Below are 18,125 nucleotides of genomic sequence, written 5' to 3'. Positions count from 1 at the left end.
TCTTAACTTTTGTCCCAATTCTTTAAGAATGACCCCTAAATCAGAAAGGCCATAGAATAAATAGTTGAAATGACTAAAAATACTTTAGCATAAAGAGCGAGATATTTATCTCCTCCTAAATACCCCACTCTTTATGCTAAAGTATTTTTAGAACCCACCATATGCGCAAAAATATCTGTTCGTTTTAAGTTTTAATGTTACTCCTTACTTTCAATTGAAACACTTCTTCATGTTTATTTTTTCATTGTTTTTTTTTATAGTAATGCTAGAAAATCCTACGCCCTTTTCATTGAATTTGTCTTCCCCCATGACATATTTCTCCAAGGAAAGACCCTCCCACATAGCCCCTCACTTCAACCCCACCCCCCTAAACCGAAAAAATCACCCTGAAAACGTATGTACACTTCCCAATAACCATTACTGTACGTAAACAATGGTCAAAGTTTGTAACTTGTAGCCCCTAACCCAGGGACTGTGGAGGAGTAAGTCATTCCCAAAGACATATTTTTATGGTTTTCAACTATGCGGAACAAAATGGCTATCTTAAAATTTTGATCCGTTGACTTTGGGAAAAAATGAGCGTCGGGAGGGGCCCAGAACTTTTCATTTCCGTTAGAATGCACCCTCTTGCGACATTCTAGGACCACATGGTCGATACGATGACCCCTGGGAAAAAAAAACAACAAATAAACACGAACCCGTGATCTGTTTTCTGGCAAAAAATACGAAATTCCACAATTTTGTAGATAGGAGCTTAAAAATTTTCGCTATAGGGTTCCCTGATACGCTGAATGCGATGGTGTGATTTTCGTTAGGATTCTTTGACTTTTAGGGGGTGTTTCCCTCTATTTTCCAAAAGGCAAATTTTCTCAGGCTGGTAACTTTTGGTGACAAACATTAAATTTGATGAAACTTATATATTTAAAATCAGCATGAAAATTCGATTCTTTTGAAGTATCTTTTAGCATCAAAATTCCGTTTTTTAGAGTTTCGTTTACTATTGAGCCGGGTCGCTCCTTACTACACTTCGTTACCACGAACTGTTTGAAACGTCTCTATTCAATAGTTGTAACTAGTAATCTGCCGTAATAAATAGTTCTTTGTGACTCACTTTACTTATTTTCTTCTTCTTTTTTAGTGAATCGTAGGGCATAGTTAAACTTTTCCTTAAATCCGTTCGCTTTCTTTCCTCGAAAGTTTTGTAAAAGAATGAACTTGAACTAGAAAAAAAATCTAAAAAAAAAATATTATTCTTTTGAGTAGAAAAAGCCCAAAACAAACCAAATTAAAAAACAATAAGCCCAGTTTCCCGCCCCAAGCCCGCGAAAAAAAACGCCCGCCCCAGCCCAGAGAAATAAGCCACCGGGGCTTGAAACAAGCCAATCTGGCAACACTGCAGGGACTTTGAATTTAACAAAAGAGGGAATAGTTGTGGGAAAAGTGGAAGTCATGGCCCATTGTAGAAAAAAGCCAAGACAGATTGTTGAATTAAGTGGGCAGCCCAGTCAAGGGTTAATTTTATCCGTTTGATTGCCGTTGTTACTGTCTGCCATTTATGCTACACCTTTCCGTGCATGTGTGTCCCTTCACAAATGTCAAACTAGAGTTGTACCTGTTGGAGGTTCTCGCTGGGGAACACACGCAGGTTGACTACGGGTTAAATTACTTGAAAACCTTTCGGTAGTAATTCGGTAGTAACCGAATGGTTACTATTTCCGTTCCTAGCGGGAAAATGGTTACTGCCCAACCCACTAGGAACGAGAATAGTTACTGCCGGCAGTAACCGCAGTAAAGGCCTTTTTTCGCGTCAACCAGCTGGTTTAACCAATGACAGCTTTGGTTTAACCAGCTTGTATGTTTAACGCAAAAACGGAAAAAATTACATATGGTTGAGCTCAAACAAAACTGGTTCGCGAAAACACTTTTTACTTGTCGGTTTGGGCAAAAAATTTCAAACATAAAACATCCGTATAGTGTTAAGAGTGTCATTCTATTATAATTAAATGATTTAGCACTGGCTTAATTTCCTCCGGATTTGACATATTTCACATTAGTTTGAGGTCAGAGAAAATTGAAAAATGATCTAGCATACTCTCTGGTATATTTGGAGAGAAAGGAAGGGTCTGAATTAGTGGAATCTTGGGTTAAATTGTTCAGGTAATATATTGGAAAATGTTGTATTCATACTGTAAAAGCAAAATTATCTATTAAAAAGTCCTAAATGATAAGACTTTAGCTTTGTTGAGCTACCCTAAACAGAGGATAAAATTCTAGTTTGACTTCTTTTTGTTTTGATTTGGAATTCTACTAGCCTACCAGGCTATAGATTAAATTTCCAGTCAAATTCCAGTTTAGCTACTTTTTGCTATCTTTGATTGGGGTTATGTTAGGTGAATGAAACTTTCAGTGATTAATCCATAGCTAAAAACATACTCTGAGAAGCTATTGCTAAGCTTATGTGATTACCCTCTTCTGTTTTTAAATCTTGGAATTTTGCATACTGGACTGGTCTGTAACTATTAAAATTTTGGTAAAACAACATCTTACCTTAATTTTCAGCTAGCAGTTTCTGTTTCTCTGGTTTTAGCTCTGAAAATGCAATTCTTGTTATTTGAGTAGAATTTTAAGCCATATCAGTGTTTCGTATTTAAATATAGGGAAATGTATATCCTGAAAGTTTCCAAATCTTGGAAACTTCATAAATTGAAATTGAGCAAAGTTAGGACACTAAAAACACTTTTTTCTTGTCATTTAAGTAGAAGATTTATTTTGCAAGGGTTTCACTTTTATAACACAAGCATTTCTAAGGGTGTGGACCAAATATTGAGATTTCCAACTGTCATCATCACTAACCAGCAATTCTATGGGATTTAATCCTTATTTCATTAGACAATGTGATTTAAGGTAATTTAAGGCAAACGTTTTTAAGAGAGAGAAAGAGTAGAGTTAGATGCTCCAAAATACTTTCCCATGATATAGTTTAGTCTCTAGACCCATCCCTAAAAGTTTATTTTCCTAACCTAAACCTTTTTCAAGATAATACAAATTTATCTAAAATAGAATTTTACCAAACAGAAGTTTAACCTAATAATTTGTAATAACATATTGTTCAGGCTAGCCTTTGCAATCCCTACAAATTTTGGCTCTTCACAATAAAGCACTATTACAGGCTTAGCCTAACAAAAGAAAGTAGCAAACTGCTTAATCTTAATAAAAAATAATCCAAAGGACTTTATATTTCTTCAATACAAAATATATATTTGAACAAAATATATAATATATAATACAAAATATATAAGTCTCCTGAGCTAACTAGGGAAGTTTTTTCTTTCTTTTTTACTTGCTTTCGCCTGTATCCAGTTCCTGATTGCCATATAAATTCCATATTCATAGTTAAATAACATAAGCCTTTGTATATAGACTATACCTTGTTGCTAATTTTTCTGGGCATAGAATGTTTGATTTGGTAAAGCCCTAGAGAAGGACCTGAAGAGAAAGAAACATAATAAAAAAAAAATTCATGCTTCATAATTTTTAGAATAATAGCTGGTAACACATTTTATATTCAACTTTGCTCTACTTTACCCCTCAATCCTCCCAATATAAAAATGTATTGCTGAAATTTCCTATTTTCCATTTGTTTTGTCAATCTGTCTCTCTAACTTCATCCCATGTAGCTGTAAATTAAACAAATGTGACAAACAATAACTAGAAAAACAGGTGACAAGAGGTTAAATGCATTGAAAATATGAAATTTGAGCCATATTTCTGCACATTGGGAGGGGGATTGAGATAAAGCATAGCCTAACTTAATGATTTTCTCTTGCTATATAGGGTAATTGGAAAGTCACTTGTATATCATGCTGTCCTTTTCAGTTTTAGTTGGATAGAAAAAATCCAAAGAAAGTCCCCTTTGAAAAGATAGGAGCCACAAAGTGAGATTGTATTTGTCAAAGCTTGGAGGTTTGTCCCTTCTGTCTGTTTAAACAAAACAGAATCTTAATTGAAGCTTTGTTCATTTCTATCTTAAGGGTGCACAACAATTATGATATAAGGTACTTTTCTTTATTCAATTGTCTTCTTTGTTGTCTAAAAGACTTTTTTTTTAATCTAGATGTTTCATAAATTGCTCATTTTTACCAGAAGTTCATTTGACCTACTTTGAAATCCCTGGTCTTAAAATTACATTTGACTTTGTTAAAGCTAGGAGACATAGACCTTGTGTTTGTTTAAAGAAAGTGAATAAACATTAGTAATTTGTATTGCACTAAAGCCCTAGGGCCATCACAATTCCAAACAAAAAAGAAACTTCACTTTAGAATATTCAATATTGTCTAACATAACAGAAACAAAGAAAAAAAAATTACCAAATTTTACTTCTGCACTCTACTGTCAACATGAGACATTGTCCAAAATTTTAAAATCTTGCAAAACATTCATCCCTCATCACATTCACCAGCCATCTCTCATCAAGCCTACACTTCATTTCTCATCTCACTCAATCCTACAAATGCATCAAATAACCCACTCTCTCATTAGTGCTTCCATAGATATGGTCAAAGTAAGAGCCATCTTGCTTACATTTTATTATATCTAGAGGTTTTCTGTAGCTAAGTCAGTACTTAAATATTTCATACACCTTTGTAAACAACCTTAAGATGGTAAAATAGGTTGGATTATCCAAATTTTTAGTTGCCACAATATATTTCAATCATTATTGTAATATAAAGGGCAGCCAATAGTAAAGGACCTGAATAAATATTTTAAGGTAATTAAAAAGGTTTATTACTCAAAAACTTGATAAAACTAAAAGGGACTTCTTAATGATTGATTACTTTAAAATATCTACATTATACACAACAATAAACCTTTGCTATAAAGGGAAAGTCAGTAAGGCCCAAAAACTATTCAATACTAATTATGGTTTGAGACAGTTTGCTGAATGTCTAAATGATTTTAGATAGTAATGAAGATAAAATGTGGGCAAACTCAACACCAATATGCAAGTAAGTAAGTATGGCAGCACTGACACATCAAGGTCTAAACTGGCAGTGCTAATTTCCACTTTGTGACCCTTTGGCCAAGAATTGCAATTAAGGGCTGGGGGCCAGAAATCTTGTGCTTTTGTACACCCTCCCTGCTTACCTTTTGCATATTTCTCCATTTGCCTATTTAGAGCTGGTTTAGATCTGTCTAACATCACTGACCCCCATTTAAAACAAATAAACAGGCAATACTAGGAATCAAACCTGTACCCCATGGACAAAGGATTTCTTACTAAGAGTGCTTTCCACTTAGCCAAGAACATAATTACAACCAGAGTAGAACAACTATTAAAAAAAAAAATTGAAAAAAAAAACAAGATGGATTTACAGCCATTTTCACTAATCTTCAATACACATTGTATTTTACTTAGACAAGTTATTGTAAGGCAGGTGTCAACAAAGCTCCAGCAGGGATTGCTTTACTTAAGATGCAAACTAGCATGGTGAATACTTAGCTGGTAAAATCCCAATACACTAGCAATGCCAGGAATTAAACCTGTACCCCTTGGACAAAGGATTCCCAAACCAGAGTGCCAACAACTTAGCAAGGAACACAAATGTGACCAGAGAACTATTATTTGAAAAAAGAAATATTGAAAAAAACTCATTTCATGGTTGTTGCTTTTCTCTACTGTCCCATAAACAATATATTTTATTTAGACAAATTAATTTTAAGACAGGTATCAACAAAACTCCATCAGGGATTGTATTTACTTAAGATACAACAAGCAATGTGATTGCATAGCTTTGTGATATTCTAGTCTTAAATAATGATAAAAAAGCAAATTTACATTTGCTATTTGCTTTCCAAACCATTTTAAGCAAAACCATTTGCAACAGCAATATGTCCATGGTTAGATTAGTGTCTATCCAAAATGCTTTACAACAGAAGGGACACATTTCTTGCAAAGCAAATACTCAGCTTTAATGCTATTCTGTGTCATCTCTAAAAAATTAAACTGTATCAGGTGTATTTTGATATAAGATACTTCTAAGACTTTTAGCAAGGGGGCAGGCATTTCTTCACAATTTATACAATGTGTAAAAGAGCACCAGGGGGTGAGATTGAAAAAAAAAACTTTCAGGGATGGGTCTAAAGGCTAAAGTATGTTCTGGGAAGGTCTGCTTACATGGAGTACAAAGAAACTGTTTCACAGCTTTCCTCAATCCACTTTATAAGGTTTTAAAGATATGCAAAGACATTTCCTAAATTTTGAAAAAAAAATATTGATATGGCTTAAAATGCTACTCAAATAAAAGGAATTGCATTTTAAGAGCTAAAGCCAGAGAAAAAGAAACTGATAATTAAAAATTAAGGTAAATCTTGTTTTGTCAAAATTTCAATAGTATAGGTATAGACCTTTTGAGTAAGCAATTATCTAAGACTTAGAAATCAGAAAAGGGTTGACATAGAAGCCTGGCAGTACCTTCCCAGAGTGTTTTTGACCCTGGATTAATTACTGAGTTTCATTCTTGTAACCTATTCCCTTTCCAAGATAATGAAAATTAGCTAAACTAGAATTTTACATATTTTTTGCTTTGGATTCATTACTGGAAGTTCTATTTTCCTGACTTAACCCATTTCTAAGATAGCAAACAGTAGCCAAACTAGAGTTTGACCTGAAAATTTATCCATGGCCCTATAGGGTAAGGCTGAAATGTAAAGAGTTCTGACAAAGATGCAACACATCTTGAAGTGTCTAGTAAGAATAGTAATTGGATTAACAATGCTTTATAACCACTAGGGTCTTGCTTCATCAAGGTTTTATCTCTGAAGCCAAATTACCAAGCTAAGGTCAAGTCTAGGGCATCAAAGGGATGAAACAAAGATTTCCAAGTATCTACATAAGTTTTCAAAAGCATATTCAAACTCTTGACTTCCTGTATTAAGGCCTATGTGAATCAAATTGCAGGATATAACCCAACATTTATCCAAATAGCCCTAATACGAAAAAAAAACAAAATTAAACCTTACTTTTGCGTGGCTAGAATTCTATTTGTCAGCTTATAATTCTTATTTTATATAGACTTATTTATAGCCTACGAATTCTTCTTTTCGAAATCTACGCCTGAAAAGATCAACCAACAATTATGAATGGTAGAACCCTACGGTTAAAAACAATGACAGTTCTGGTTAAATTAGAGTTCAACCAGTCAATTGTTTCACGCAAAATCACTTTTCATGACAACCTGGTTTGTCACTGTTTCACGCAAAAACAGCGGTTGAGCTCAACCACACCGAGTGGTTGAGCTCAAACAGTCTCTTTGGTTGACGCGAAAAAAGGCCTTAAGTGATTTTCTTACCGTGCTCATTTTCGTGCTCAAAAGAATGGTTAGCGCAGTAAGTACATAATTCACCTTCTTCAATAAAAATCTCATTCAACAAAAAATAAATATGGACAAGAATGAAGTAATGGAATATGAAGTTATTTGCTTGGAAGAAGGTGGGACAGTGATTTTGCAAAAGAAAGAGGGATCCGAGCCAGGTTAGTAAATCACCATATTTTGGGATCAACATTAAAGGACACCCTGAGTAGTAGGCTATCTATTAGCAAGTAGGTTAAATCAATGAAAAACTTATTATTTAATTTAAAGTTTTCAATGTTTTCTGGCATATCCAGGCAAAATTATTACCTTAAATTGCCATTTGGAATCATTCTAAGGATTGACTTCTTCCAGGTAACATTGAGGCTCCATTAAATTGCCACATGGTAGCATTTTAAGCATTAACTCCTTTTAGGCTCTGTAAACAGGCCTAGGTGAAGTATTACAGATAAGTTGAAGATTTATGGGCTGCCAAATCATTATTCTGAGACTGTCTTTAATCCTATTGAAGAAGTAGGCTAGGGTAGACTATTCAGAGTCTATTCCAAAGGATGGTAATTTTATCCAGTAAAATTCTAGTTGATCGACTTCTTGCTATCACTGAAATGGGTTAAGTTAGGAAAATTAAACTTTCAGGGATGGGTCTACAGGCTAAAGTATGTCCTGGGAAGGTATTTCAAAGTACACATCTCTACTCATTCTTGCTCTAGAGGGCCTTGATCTTTGATGACCTTCAAAAATATTTATAGCAGAAGTTACATTTTTCCCATTGATTCTGCCAATCTATCCCTCAACCTTTAACTCCCTGTTAATTGAAGCAACTGTAAACAAAGCAAGAATGGGGGAAAAGGTAACAGGTGACAGAATACATTGGAACTACATAATTTTGGCTATATATTTGCACATTAGGCAGGTTGGAGGTAAATTTTAGTATAGATATGCATGCTTTTCCCTTTGGTATGTAGGCTAAGTAGAAGGTCACTTGTACCTGATGCTGTCCGTGTTGTTTTTAGTTGGATGGGAAACATCCAAAGAAAGTTTCTTTTGAAAAGGAAAGGTGAGAATGCCCGAAAGTGAGATTGAATTTGTCAAAGCTTGGAGGTTTGCCCCTTCAGTCTGTTTAAAGGAAAATGGATTCATCATTGAAGCTTTGTTCATTTCAATCTTAAGGGTGACCTATATTTGTGACAATTCATTAAATGGTTGTAAAGGGGTACTTTTGTTTATTCATTTGTCTTCTTTGTTTTCTAACAGTTTTTTTAATCTTTAAATTGATATCCATTTCTTACAAATTTTTATTGATACCAGAGGTTCATTTGCAAATTTTCACCTACTTTGTAATCCCTGGTCTCACAATTACATTTAAATTTACTGAAGCTAGGAATCATAGAGCTACTATCTATTTAAAGAAAATCAATGGATATAAGTAGGTTTTATTGTATTTAAGCCCTAGGGCCATGACAATTAAAGACAAATTAAAGAAGATTAACTTTAAAATACTGGACATTAAATAAGCATGATAGTCACAAAGAAAAACAAATAACAAAATTATACTTCTGTGTTCAGTTACCAACCTGAGCAACAGTCATAAATTTTTTAAATCTTGCAGAACATTCACCCCAATTATATTCACAAGCTATCTCTCATGACCCACACTCTTGTCCATACATCCACATTTCAGGGAAATAGAAGGACCATCATACTGGTATTCTTCATTTTTACTTATATTTAATGGGTTTGAAAGACAGTTTCTATGGCTAAGTCAGTAGGCCAGTAAAGGACCTGGTGGTCCTTTAGCCAGGTAGTGCAATAGGAAGCTAGGGACCAGCCAGCCTATGCTCTTGCATGCCCTTCCTTCTTACTGTCCCTAGATTTCCATCTGTACTCATTTAAAGTTAGGCCAATTCTAGCTGAGGCTAGTCATATCACCAACCCCTATCCAAAACAAAATAAACTGACAATGCCTGGAATTAAACCTGTACCCCTTGGACAAAGCATTCCAGCCCAGAGCGCCTACCACTTAGCAAGGAACACAAATTTGACCAGAGAACAATAATTATTTAAAAAAAAGTAGAATATTGAAAAAAAACTTGCTATAGTTGTCCCACTACTATCCTGTAAATGCTATAGGCCCATTTTATTTAGACAAATCAATTTAAGACAGGTATCAACAAAACTCCATCAGGGATTGTATATGCTTAAGATACAATCAAGCTATTTGAATGCTTAGTTTTGTGATATTCTAGTCTTGAAATAATAAAAAAAGAGAAAAAGTATATGATCTATTTATTTTTCACCAGCTCATTTGAACAAAATCATTTGTGACAGCCAAATGCCCATGGTTGGCTTAGAACCTCTCTAAATGCTCTAAAACAGAAGGAATAAAAAAATTATACTAATCAGCATTAAACTGTCCCTTAAATTTAAACACGTGCATTTAATTCGAAAATGACGCTACTGCTAGTCAGCTTACTGTGCCGTTTCCACTGGCTCTACTGCAGTTAGAAATGGGCAGTTATCGCGCAGTAACTGCAGTTATCTGAAAAATCGTCAGCTGGAACACACCCAAAATGTTGATTTGTCTAAAATTATTCTATTTCTTCCCCAAAATTCAAGATTCAAATATTAGACCATCAAAGAGGTAAATATGCATGAGCCATCGCCCGAAATTAGGTTTTTTGTTGCCAGGAGTGAAGACAGTTTGTGTCTTGTTATAGAAGTCGATAGACTGGGCTTATATTTGGTTCTTATGCTAGTCAAGTTTATGTCTTCAAATTCATGCCACTTTTGAATTTCTTGCATAGCTTTTATAAGACAGAGTGGGACTACGGTTGCCACATATAGCTTGAAAATTCTATTTTAGCGCTATATTATTATGTGTAGAGCTCTAGCATGTGCTCAGGTTGCTATAACGGTTCTAAAATAGTAATAGTAGCAGTAGTAGAACAATTTTATTGTAAATAATCATTTTTATATTATATCACAACAAAAGCGGAGCTTGCGAGGATGTGCTAAAATAAAAAATGAAAAAAAGCAAAAGTATGGAGCATGAGACCATCTACCGACATCAACATAAAAAAAAATTACAATATAAATATAAAACCCCAAAACAACACATTGAAAAATACAGAAAAATAACCCACTGAAAATGTAGTTAATCTTTTTCGAAAGCATACCAACCGAGCAACTCCACACGTAAATCAGATTTAAACTGGTTAAAATTACCATTATCCATAATATCCGTGAGATGTGTTTCACTAGGACCATTATCAGCAAAATCAATAATTCTGAGTAGGGCATTAACACAATCAGGCGGATCATTAATAAAAATTCAAAATAGAGTAGGACCCAATACGGAACCTTGGGGAACCCACAATTCAAACAATTTTTGCTAGACGAAATTCCATGTAAATGAACATACTGCTGTCTATTCTGAAGATAATTAAGAAGCAAACTTAACGTTACACCCCTTGGTCCGTAAAATTCACATTTTCTTAATAATATACGATGGTCAACAGTGTCAAACGTTTTAGCTAAACCCAAGAAAACACCAGCTACCCTAAGCTTCTTATCAAGCGCTTCATTGATTAGCGAAGTAATGAACGAAATCGCCATTTCTGTTGTTCTAACTATCCAGAAACCGAATTGATTTGGATGTAAAAGCTTATGTCGTTTCAAATGCTTAAATATTCTATAATTAAGACATTTTTCTAGAACATGGGAAATAACAGCTAATAACGAAATTGTTCGATAATTCCCCAGATCATTCTAATTGCCACTTTTAATAACAGGTGTTATTCTTGCAATTTTAAGACAATTAGGAAACTTAACCCTGTTTCAGGTAAGCATTAAGCAGGCAAGCAGCTTTTCATCTCGAAGATTATCTTACGAATTTCATTTTGCGTAACAGGTCTTAGATATGTTGATACATTAACAGGAGCCCCCCTAAAAGTTTCAAGGGGAGCATCAACATCAGAAGCTGCTGTAGTGTGAGAAAGTCTAGCCCCAGAATTTGCAAAATACTCCGACATGGCATTACAGGCACCTTCTGGCTCACTCAAAGCTTACCCATCGCGAGTAATAACCTCATCGGGCAAAACAGCTTCTTTAAGCAAACTTCTTTAAACTTACTTTCAAAATATTTTTTCTTAGCACATCTCAGGAGTTTGTTAAGAGAATTTCTGTAATTTTTATAAATTCGTGGGCAAACTGGATCATTTCCATTCCTTACTGAATTTTATATAACTTATCTTTCATATTGATACACCGGACCAAACTAGTTGACAACCACGGCTTTTTCGGTACCTTTTTTCTTGACCATGTCCAATCCTCAATATAAGTTTTAATCAAAACCGAAATCAGTGTATCATAAAATCTTTGAAAGCTTATATTTATATAATCTGTATTTTTAACAAAATTATTCCAATCAATATCTGAAATCTCTTGTTTACACTTTTCAAGATTATTCTGGTTAAGCCCAGGGAATGTACTCATTTTAAATCTGGAACCTTGCTTTCGCGGGATACAAAGTTTAAAACTTGCCGAAATCCCAAAATGGTCAGACGTATCTGTTACAATAGCTCCTGGATCCGAAAAATTTAAATCAAAAAAATATTATCAAGAAGTTCTGAGGTTAATGCTGTAACGCGCGTACAAATATTACTAGTAGGGAACAAACCGTACGACATGTATAGCTGTAGAAAATCTATAGGAGTATTCGAATTCATGTCATGCAGGTCAATGTTGAAGTCCCCGAGCAAGAAAAAAGGGTGTGAATTAGTAATTAATTTCTCCAAAAGATCCATGAAAACAGGTATGGACCCAGATGGTGGTCTTTATAATGCTACAACATAAATATCTTTTGGTTTCAGCCTAAGCAGAAGAATAAGTGGCTCAAATAACATCTCTTGATATAACATTAGATCACTTCTTACCAAAACCTCAATATTACTCCGTATATGCACTCTAATTCCTCCGTGTTGTCTGATCTGACGATTCTTGTTATAGAATGTATAGCCTGGAGTCTGTAAGAGATAAATAACATGTAAGAGATAAATAACATGAAAGTGTTATTTCATCATGACTATAGTCAGTTTTGACAACTGTAGTACTTTAGGAACTTACTGTGGTGGCAACCCTGAGTGGGATCAAACCATATGAGGTAATTAAGCACTACTCTAACCTTTACCACGAAACCGTTCGCACTGCTCTTTAAACAGTGGAAGTAAAAACAAGTCAACTATCCTGAACCTCTGCTCATTGACAGTGTAACGGCAAAAATGGAATCGACGATTGGACTGAGCAATTTTACACGATTTAGTTTAGTGATAAAATGAAAAATTATCTTGAGTCAAATATCAAAATAACCTTTAGGTTTCCTATTTAACCAAGTTATGACTGATGATGTGATTAAAGGCCTTTAAGGAATACTAGGGAGAGATTCAAGGCAAACAACATCCTGGGCGACCATTTGAAAATAGGTAAAACTTCTTGAGTAGATAGTCTGCAATTCAAACACTTGTAGTACAGTACACGTGTGCTGTTTGAATACCTCGCATCTCCATTTCTGCCAATTCTTTCCTAAGAGTATGTCCCCAGCGGCGCCATTTGGGGGGGGGGCAGTGGTGGAAAAATGCCCATCCCAGATTTTCCAGGGGGCCCAAGCCTCCACCGCAAAGGGTCCTTTGCCGGCCATAATAATCCATTATGTCCAACATAATCCATTCTGTCCAATTGATTTGAAATTACTGCACGCCTATTAACCAAAGAGCGTAATTACCTGACGACCCTTGGGGTAATTACGCTATTTGCTATTAATCATTGTAATCTCTGAAAGTAGGCTAGATACATCTCGAGTTCTGTCAAATGCCCATTTCCTAAATGTATAAATTCTGAATTTTTACAGTAATTCCTCTAAGTTGACAGATTAAAATAGGTCAGTTCCTGTCAAATGTTTCGATGTTTATTTCCTTGTTTTAGTGAATATAAGACACCGTTTTAAATTACTCGAGTCAGTTCTTATTCTGTTTCTGTCCTTGTCTTATGTATAATTACTGTGTCATATGTGTAAATAAACATTTTTATGCTCGACACATAAACCTTATGAAAGTTAGAGACGCTTGACATCCTCTACTGGTCGAACCCCAGATTGTAGGCCAACGCTACAATAAGACTCTAAAGACGAGAGCACAGAGAAGTAGAAGACTTTGCATCATTAAGCCTATTAACTTTTTAGTTAGGTAAATATAAAGGTATTAATAGCCATTAGCTTTAGAACTCAAAAGATCACCAAGAATCTGAAACAATTTGTGACAACTTTGACGCTAGGAAAGAACTTCATCCATTCTGGAAATCGGACTATTACTTTGGCGGATGAAATGAAGCGAGAGCACTCCGAAACTTTCGACCGTCTACTATCCGAATGTGACAGAAGGTTCACAGATAACTTGCCAGCGCTGAGAACAATCGAAGCCTTGGATCCAAGCTCAACAAAGTTTATGGACACGGAGTTGCTCAAGCGTATCTCTGCTCTTTACGGCAAGTTGGATATCGACAACGTTCTTCTCGAATCTCAAGCTGGTATTGCCAAGCGTTTCTTGATCGATAAGGAGAAAAAACCGGAGAACTTTCTAGACATTGTCGATCATCTTCAGGCATTACCAGTGGCTTACTCAGAAGTAATAAAGTACTTTGTATTGCTGCCACACTTCCTGTGACAACAGCGAGCAATTAGCGTTTGTTTTCTAGCCTAGAAATAATGAAAAACTACCTGCGGTATACAACAGGAGACGATTGTCTCAGTCACCTCCTTTTCATGTTTGCAGAGTAGGATTTAGTAAAAATTGGACCACAACCAGCTTGTTGATGATTTTGCAAAGATGAAACCTCAGCGGTTCCCCTTGTTACCTTGAGTGTTGTAATATTTTTTTCTCTTGTTATGTTTTTCCTTTTTGTAAATATATTTGATCTGTAAGAATTCTGCTGAAGGTAAACCGAGATTTTAGTTGCAACCCTCAGCATGCTAATGAAGATTACTTTCATCGACATATTGTTTACTTAAATAAGAAAGTTGCTCGCTGAGGAACGCCAACCTGTAGTCTGGTTGAATTTTCCACTTTCAGTTTAATCACTTAACCTCGTTGATTGTGATCTTCAATGTTAGAATTAATTTTAGAGGTCAGTGTGGCTGAGTTCCAAATTCGGTTATAGTACATTTCCAAGCAACACATGGGTGCTGAAAATGCGTTTTTATTTTGAATATTCGATCGATGTGCTGCCAAAACCCGCATTTTGTTCTTACGCTACACGAAGTGAGTCGGGGGGGGGGGGGGGCAAGATGGAGTTCATGCCCACCCCAAGATTTGGTCCAAATGGCGCCTCTGTATGTCCCTAAGTTACTATGAGAAAGATTAGTCACATGTGTGTCTAAAAAGAATAAGGACGCAACGCAATGCAATTTCTATAGACCTTTAACCATATATCTTGTTTTAGCAAGTTACTTGAAAATATAATATGTCAGTTTCTGCACGAAAAGTATGATTTTGGGGATAATGAAGTTGGCTTCAGTCTCCTTGGATTTAGTCTCGGGTAGTAGTCTTTGGTCTCGGTACGTGAGTAGAAAATGCACATTCTGTGGCTTTGTCTATAATGAAACGTCATAAGATGATAAAACAGACTATTTGCGTATGCCCAGTTAAATTTCTGAGGTTTTGACTCCATTTTACATTAATGATCATTAGTTACATTATTACATATAGGAACAAGTGGTTTATTTGTGCGTGCTGTTGGAATTGGTGCCATAATTTAACAGCCCAGATCTATTCTGATAATGGAATAACAAGTCCTATTCCCGTGAAGCTTGGGGTAAAGCAAGGCTCAGTCTTAAGTCAGTTAATTTTCAAAATCCGACTGAAGTCCTAATACACCGTTCACACAAACAACGATGAAATATCCCAACCTTTGCTATTGATAGCCATACTGTCTATCATCTATAGCTGTCATCTGTCATCTATCATCTAGCCATATCATCTATCGTATACGGATTACATGCTTCCTCTCATTGAAGACTTGTTTTCAATGAAAAGAGCTACTGAAACTATTCTGGTCAATTTGTCTAAGATCGGACCATTGAAAACTGAGTTCCTGATTGCCAACCCAGATGAAAAGGCCCAATCAGAATCCCTCAAAATTGTCTTGATCACTATTCTTAGATCTGACCATCTGAAATATTTTGGTGTTCCTTTTGGTTTATTGATAAGAGAAACATGTCAAGTTAAAAAAGAAACTTCATAAAATATATGGTCTGCTGACAAAAATTAAAAGGCAATCTGGTATAAACACCTTAGAAAGGCTTTACGACTCCTTGTTTGCACTGCATGTGTTTTTCATGATTCCATTAGGAATCTGAATGGAAAACAAAATCAGAGTCCAAATTTACCGGAATACTAATTATTTTATTGAAATCCCTCTGTGGCTCCAGAACTCCCACATTAGTAGAATCTACAGTGTTTTTGATATATGTGTGAAGACGGAGGCATTGTCGGCTCGTTTTGAACACCGGCGTCACAAAATATTAGAATTTCCGCTGAGACCTTTATTATATGCGGTCGGTTAGTCTGATATTTCCTGTTTCTTACTATTGATTTAAGTTTCTATTGTTTTTCTTTCTTTGTTAAATATATTGGTCATTTTACTATATAATCGTTAATTATTCCTTTTTTTCTTCTTTTTTTATGCTCCTCTAGTGGATTTTTGTAATTTAACGAAAGAGGGGAAAAATATATCAGTATTATGATTGTTATTTAATGTTGTTTGTGTTCGATAATTTTTGAACTTTGACTGAGAATCAAGATGGTGACCAATAGATTGACCTTGTCAAAATACCTGCTTATTTGAACTACGTCATCTCTGACGACGATCCCTGTTTTTTTTTTTTTTTTTTTTTTTTTTTTTTTTTTTTTTTTTTTTTTTTTTTTTTGTAAGACCCAGAAACAAGACACCAAAGCACTGAGTGGCACACAAGCTCGGCTGCCGTACCCAAAAAGGTGCTTATAAGCAAATCAAAAATTAAAACAATGGTAACTTGGGGGTTTCTCCTCTCTTTTCGAGAATATGGCGATTTTCCTCCGGCTTATAGCCTTTGAAGGGTGAGACTAAACGTAATGAAACCATCATATTTGAAATCAGCACACAAATTTGATTCTTTTGATGTATCTATTGGTGTCAAAGTTCTTTTTTTAGAGTTTTTGTAACTAAGCCCCTTACTTTGTAAGTAAGGAGTAAGCTCCTTACTTAGAGCTCGTTACCACGAACTGTTTAATTGGACACTCCTTGGAGCACGTAATTTTATGGAAGGCAAGTATGAGGAATTTAGATATACAAACATAAAAATTTACAAAAGCGCCTCCAATTATGAATTTTCTTCCTTTTTACCTTCACAAAAAGAAATAGAGCAGACTGAAGTTGCAAAAACAAATACTTTGAAGCCTGACATAAGGCTAAAACTATCAAGAGCATAAAACATGGCGATGTTTCTAATCCTTTGAATTTATTATGGATAGAAATAACGAAAGACAATAACCCCTGGTTCCTACTGTTGCGTCAATTCCGACACCGATTTTTTTCTGGCGGAACAGACGTACGACAGAATTGGATGGAGGTTCACAAAGAAACGCAAACTTTTGCGTCGCTGCGATAAACTCTAGAACAGCCAAACAGCCAGAATTAGCTTTTCAAGAATTGCAATAATAGATGTCGCGAATGTCGCAAATATTTTCAATTTCAAGCTTGTTGACAGGTGCTCTGGCTGCAAAATTCGTCAGATCGCCTGTTCTACAGCCTTTTCTAGACTGCATTATCGAAGCTCAATTTAACATGAAAGAGTGATAATCATTGTTAAATCTGGGAGTTATCGAACTTGAATTAAACTAGCTTCTCAGAAGCTATCTTTAGTGGACTAGCCTTTGAATCTTCAAAAGGCCTCAGTATAGGCTAGATCAGAAACCTAGCCTAATTGAAATAATGGGAATCCAAAAATTTATTAGAGGTATTCTGATGTACCGAAAAAGTGCCAGGAAACAGATGGTTGAACAGTTTGAAAGGATAAGAGACAATCCAAAAGTAAGTATTTTGTGAGATAGCCTAATTTTAATTACTCTCCAGGATTGCTGGAATGATCTGACTAGGCCTATAAAATGAACTGATGCTTATTTCCCATGTGTTTCACTTGCAGCTTCCAATAGGTTACATATTTGGCTGTGATTAGTATGCTAAGCCTATTTGTTCTGCAAATGAATTTATGGTAAATGTTTAGGGTAAAATTCTAGTTGAGTGACTTCTTGCTATCTCAGAAAGGGGTTATGTTAGGAAAATGAAACTTTCAGGGTTGGGTCTACAGGCTAAAGTATATCCCAGGAAGGTATTTTAAAGTACCCACCTCCACTCCTTCTCCCTCTAGAGAGCCCTGAAATTTACCTACATGACAGGTCTATCCATAGGGTAAGACGACCGGTACTCGGTCACTTTGTTCACTCTTCACACTTTTTGACATTCAATCTACTATAACTACTTTATTATACCACCTAGAAATTTGATTTTTCTACTGTTAGAATTGTCTCTGTTTTTTGAACAAGTAGGTCATTAATTTGAATAGTTTTGCTTATACAGCGCTACATATTTTTGAATTTAGCAAAAGCTATCAGTTCAGCTAATACTCGTCATATAGTTTCTCCTATTGACAAAGATATTACGCAATAA

The 18,125-nt window shown here is 35.2% G+C and overlaps 1 protein-coding gene across 2 annotated transcripts in view; it reads left to right on the top strand.

Moving 5' to 3' along the window:
- The first annotated feature begins 17,140 nt into the window (after nt 1–17,140).
- LOC136024728 (beta carbonic anhydrase 1-like) overlaps nt 17,141–18,125 on the top strand; it is a 143,574-nt gene continuing 142,589 nt past the window's right edge. For both annotated transcript variants that reach the window (XR_010616891.1, XM_065700157.1), the window contains exon 1: nt 17,141–17,489. Coding sequence is in view for 1 of the 2 variants with exons in the window: in XM_065700157.1 (XP_065556229.1) it covers nt 17,391–17,489 (99 nt within the window). In the remaining variant the exon portion in view is untranslated. The remainder of the gene's footprint in view (nt 17,490–18,125) is intronic.

Source organism: Artemia franciscana, chromosome 3 (assembly GCF_032884065.1).
Source record: "Artemia franciscana chromosome 3, ASM3288406v1, whole genome shotgun sequence".
In the NCBI taxonomy this organism is placed as follows: Eukaryota; Metazoa; Arthropoda; class Branchiopoda; order Anostraca; family Artemiidae; genus Artemia; species Artemia franciscana.
Note: the sequence above shows the minus strand (reverse complement) of the source record. Positions and strands in the feature narration are given on the sequence as shown.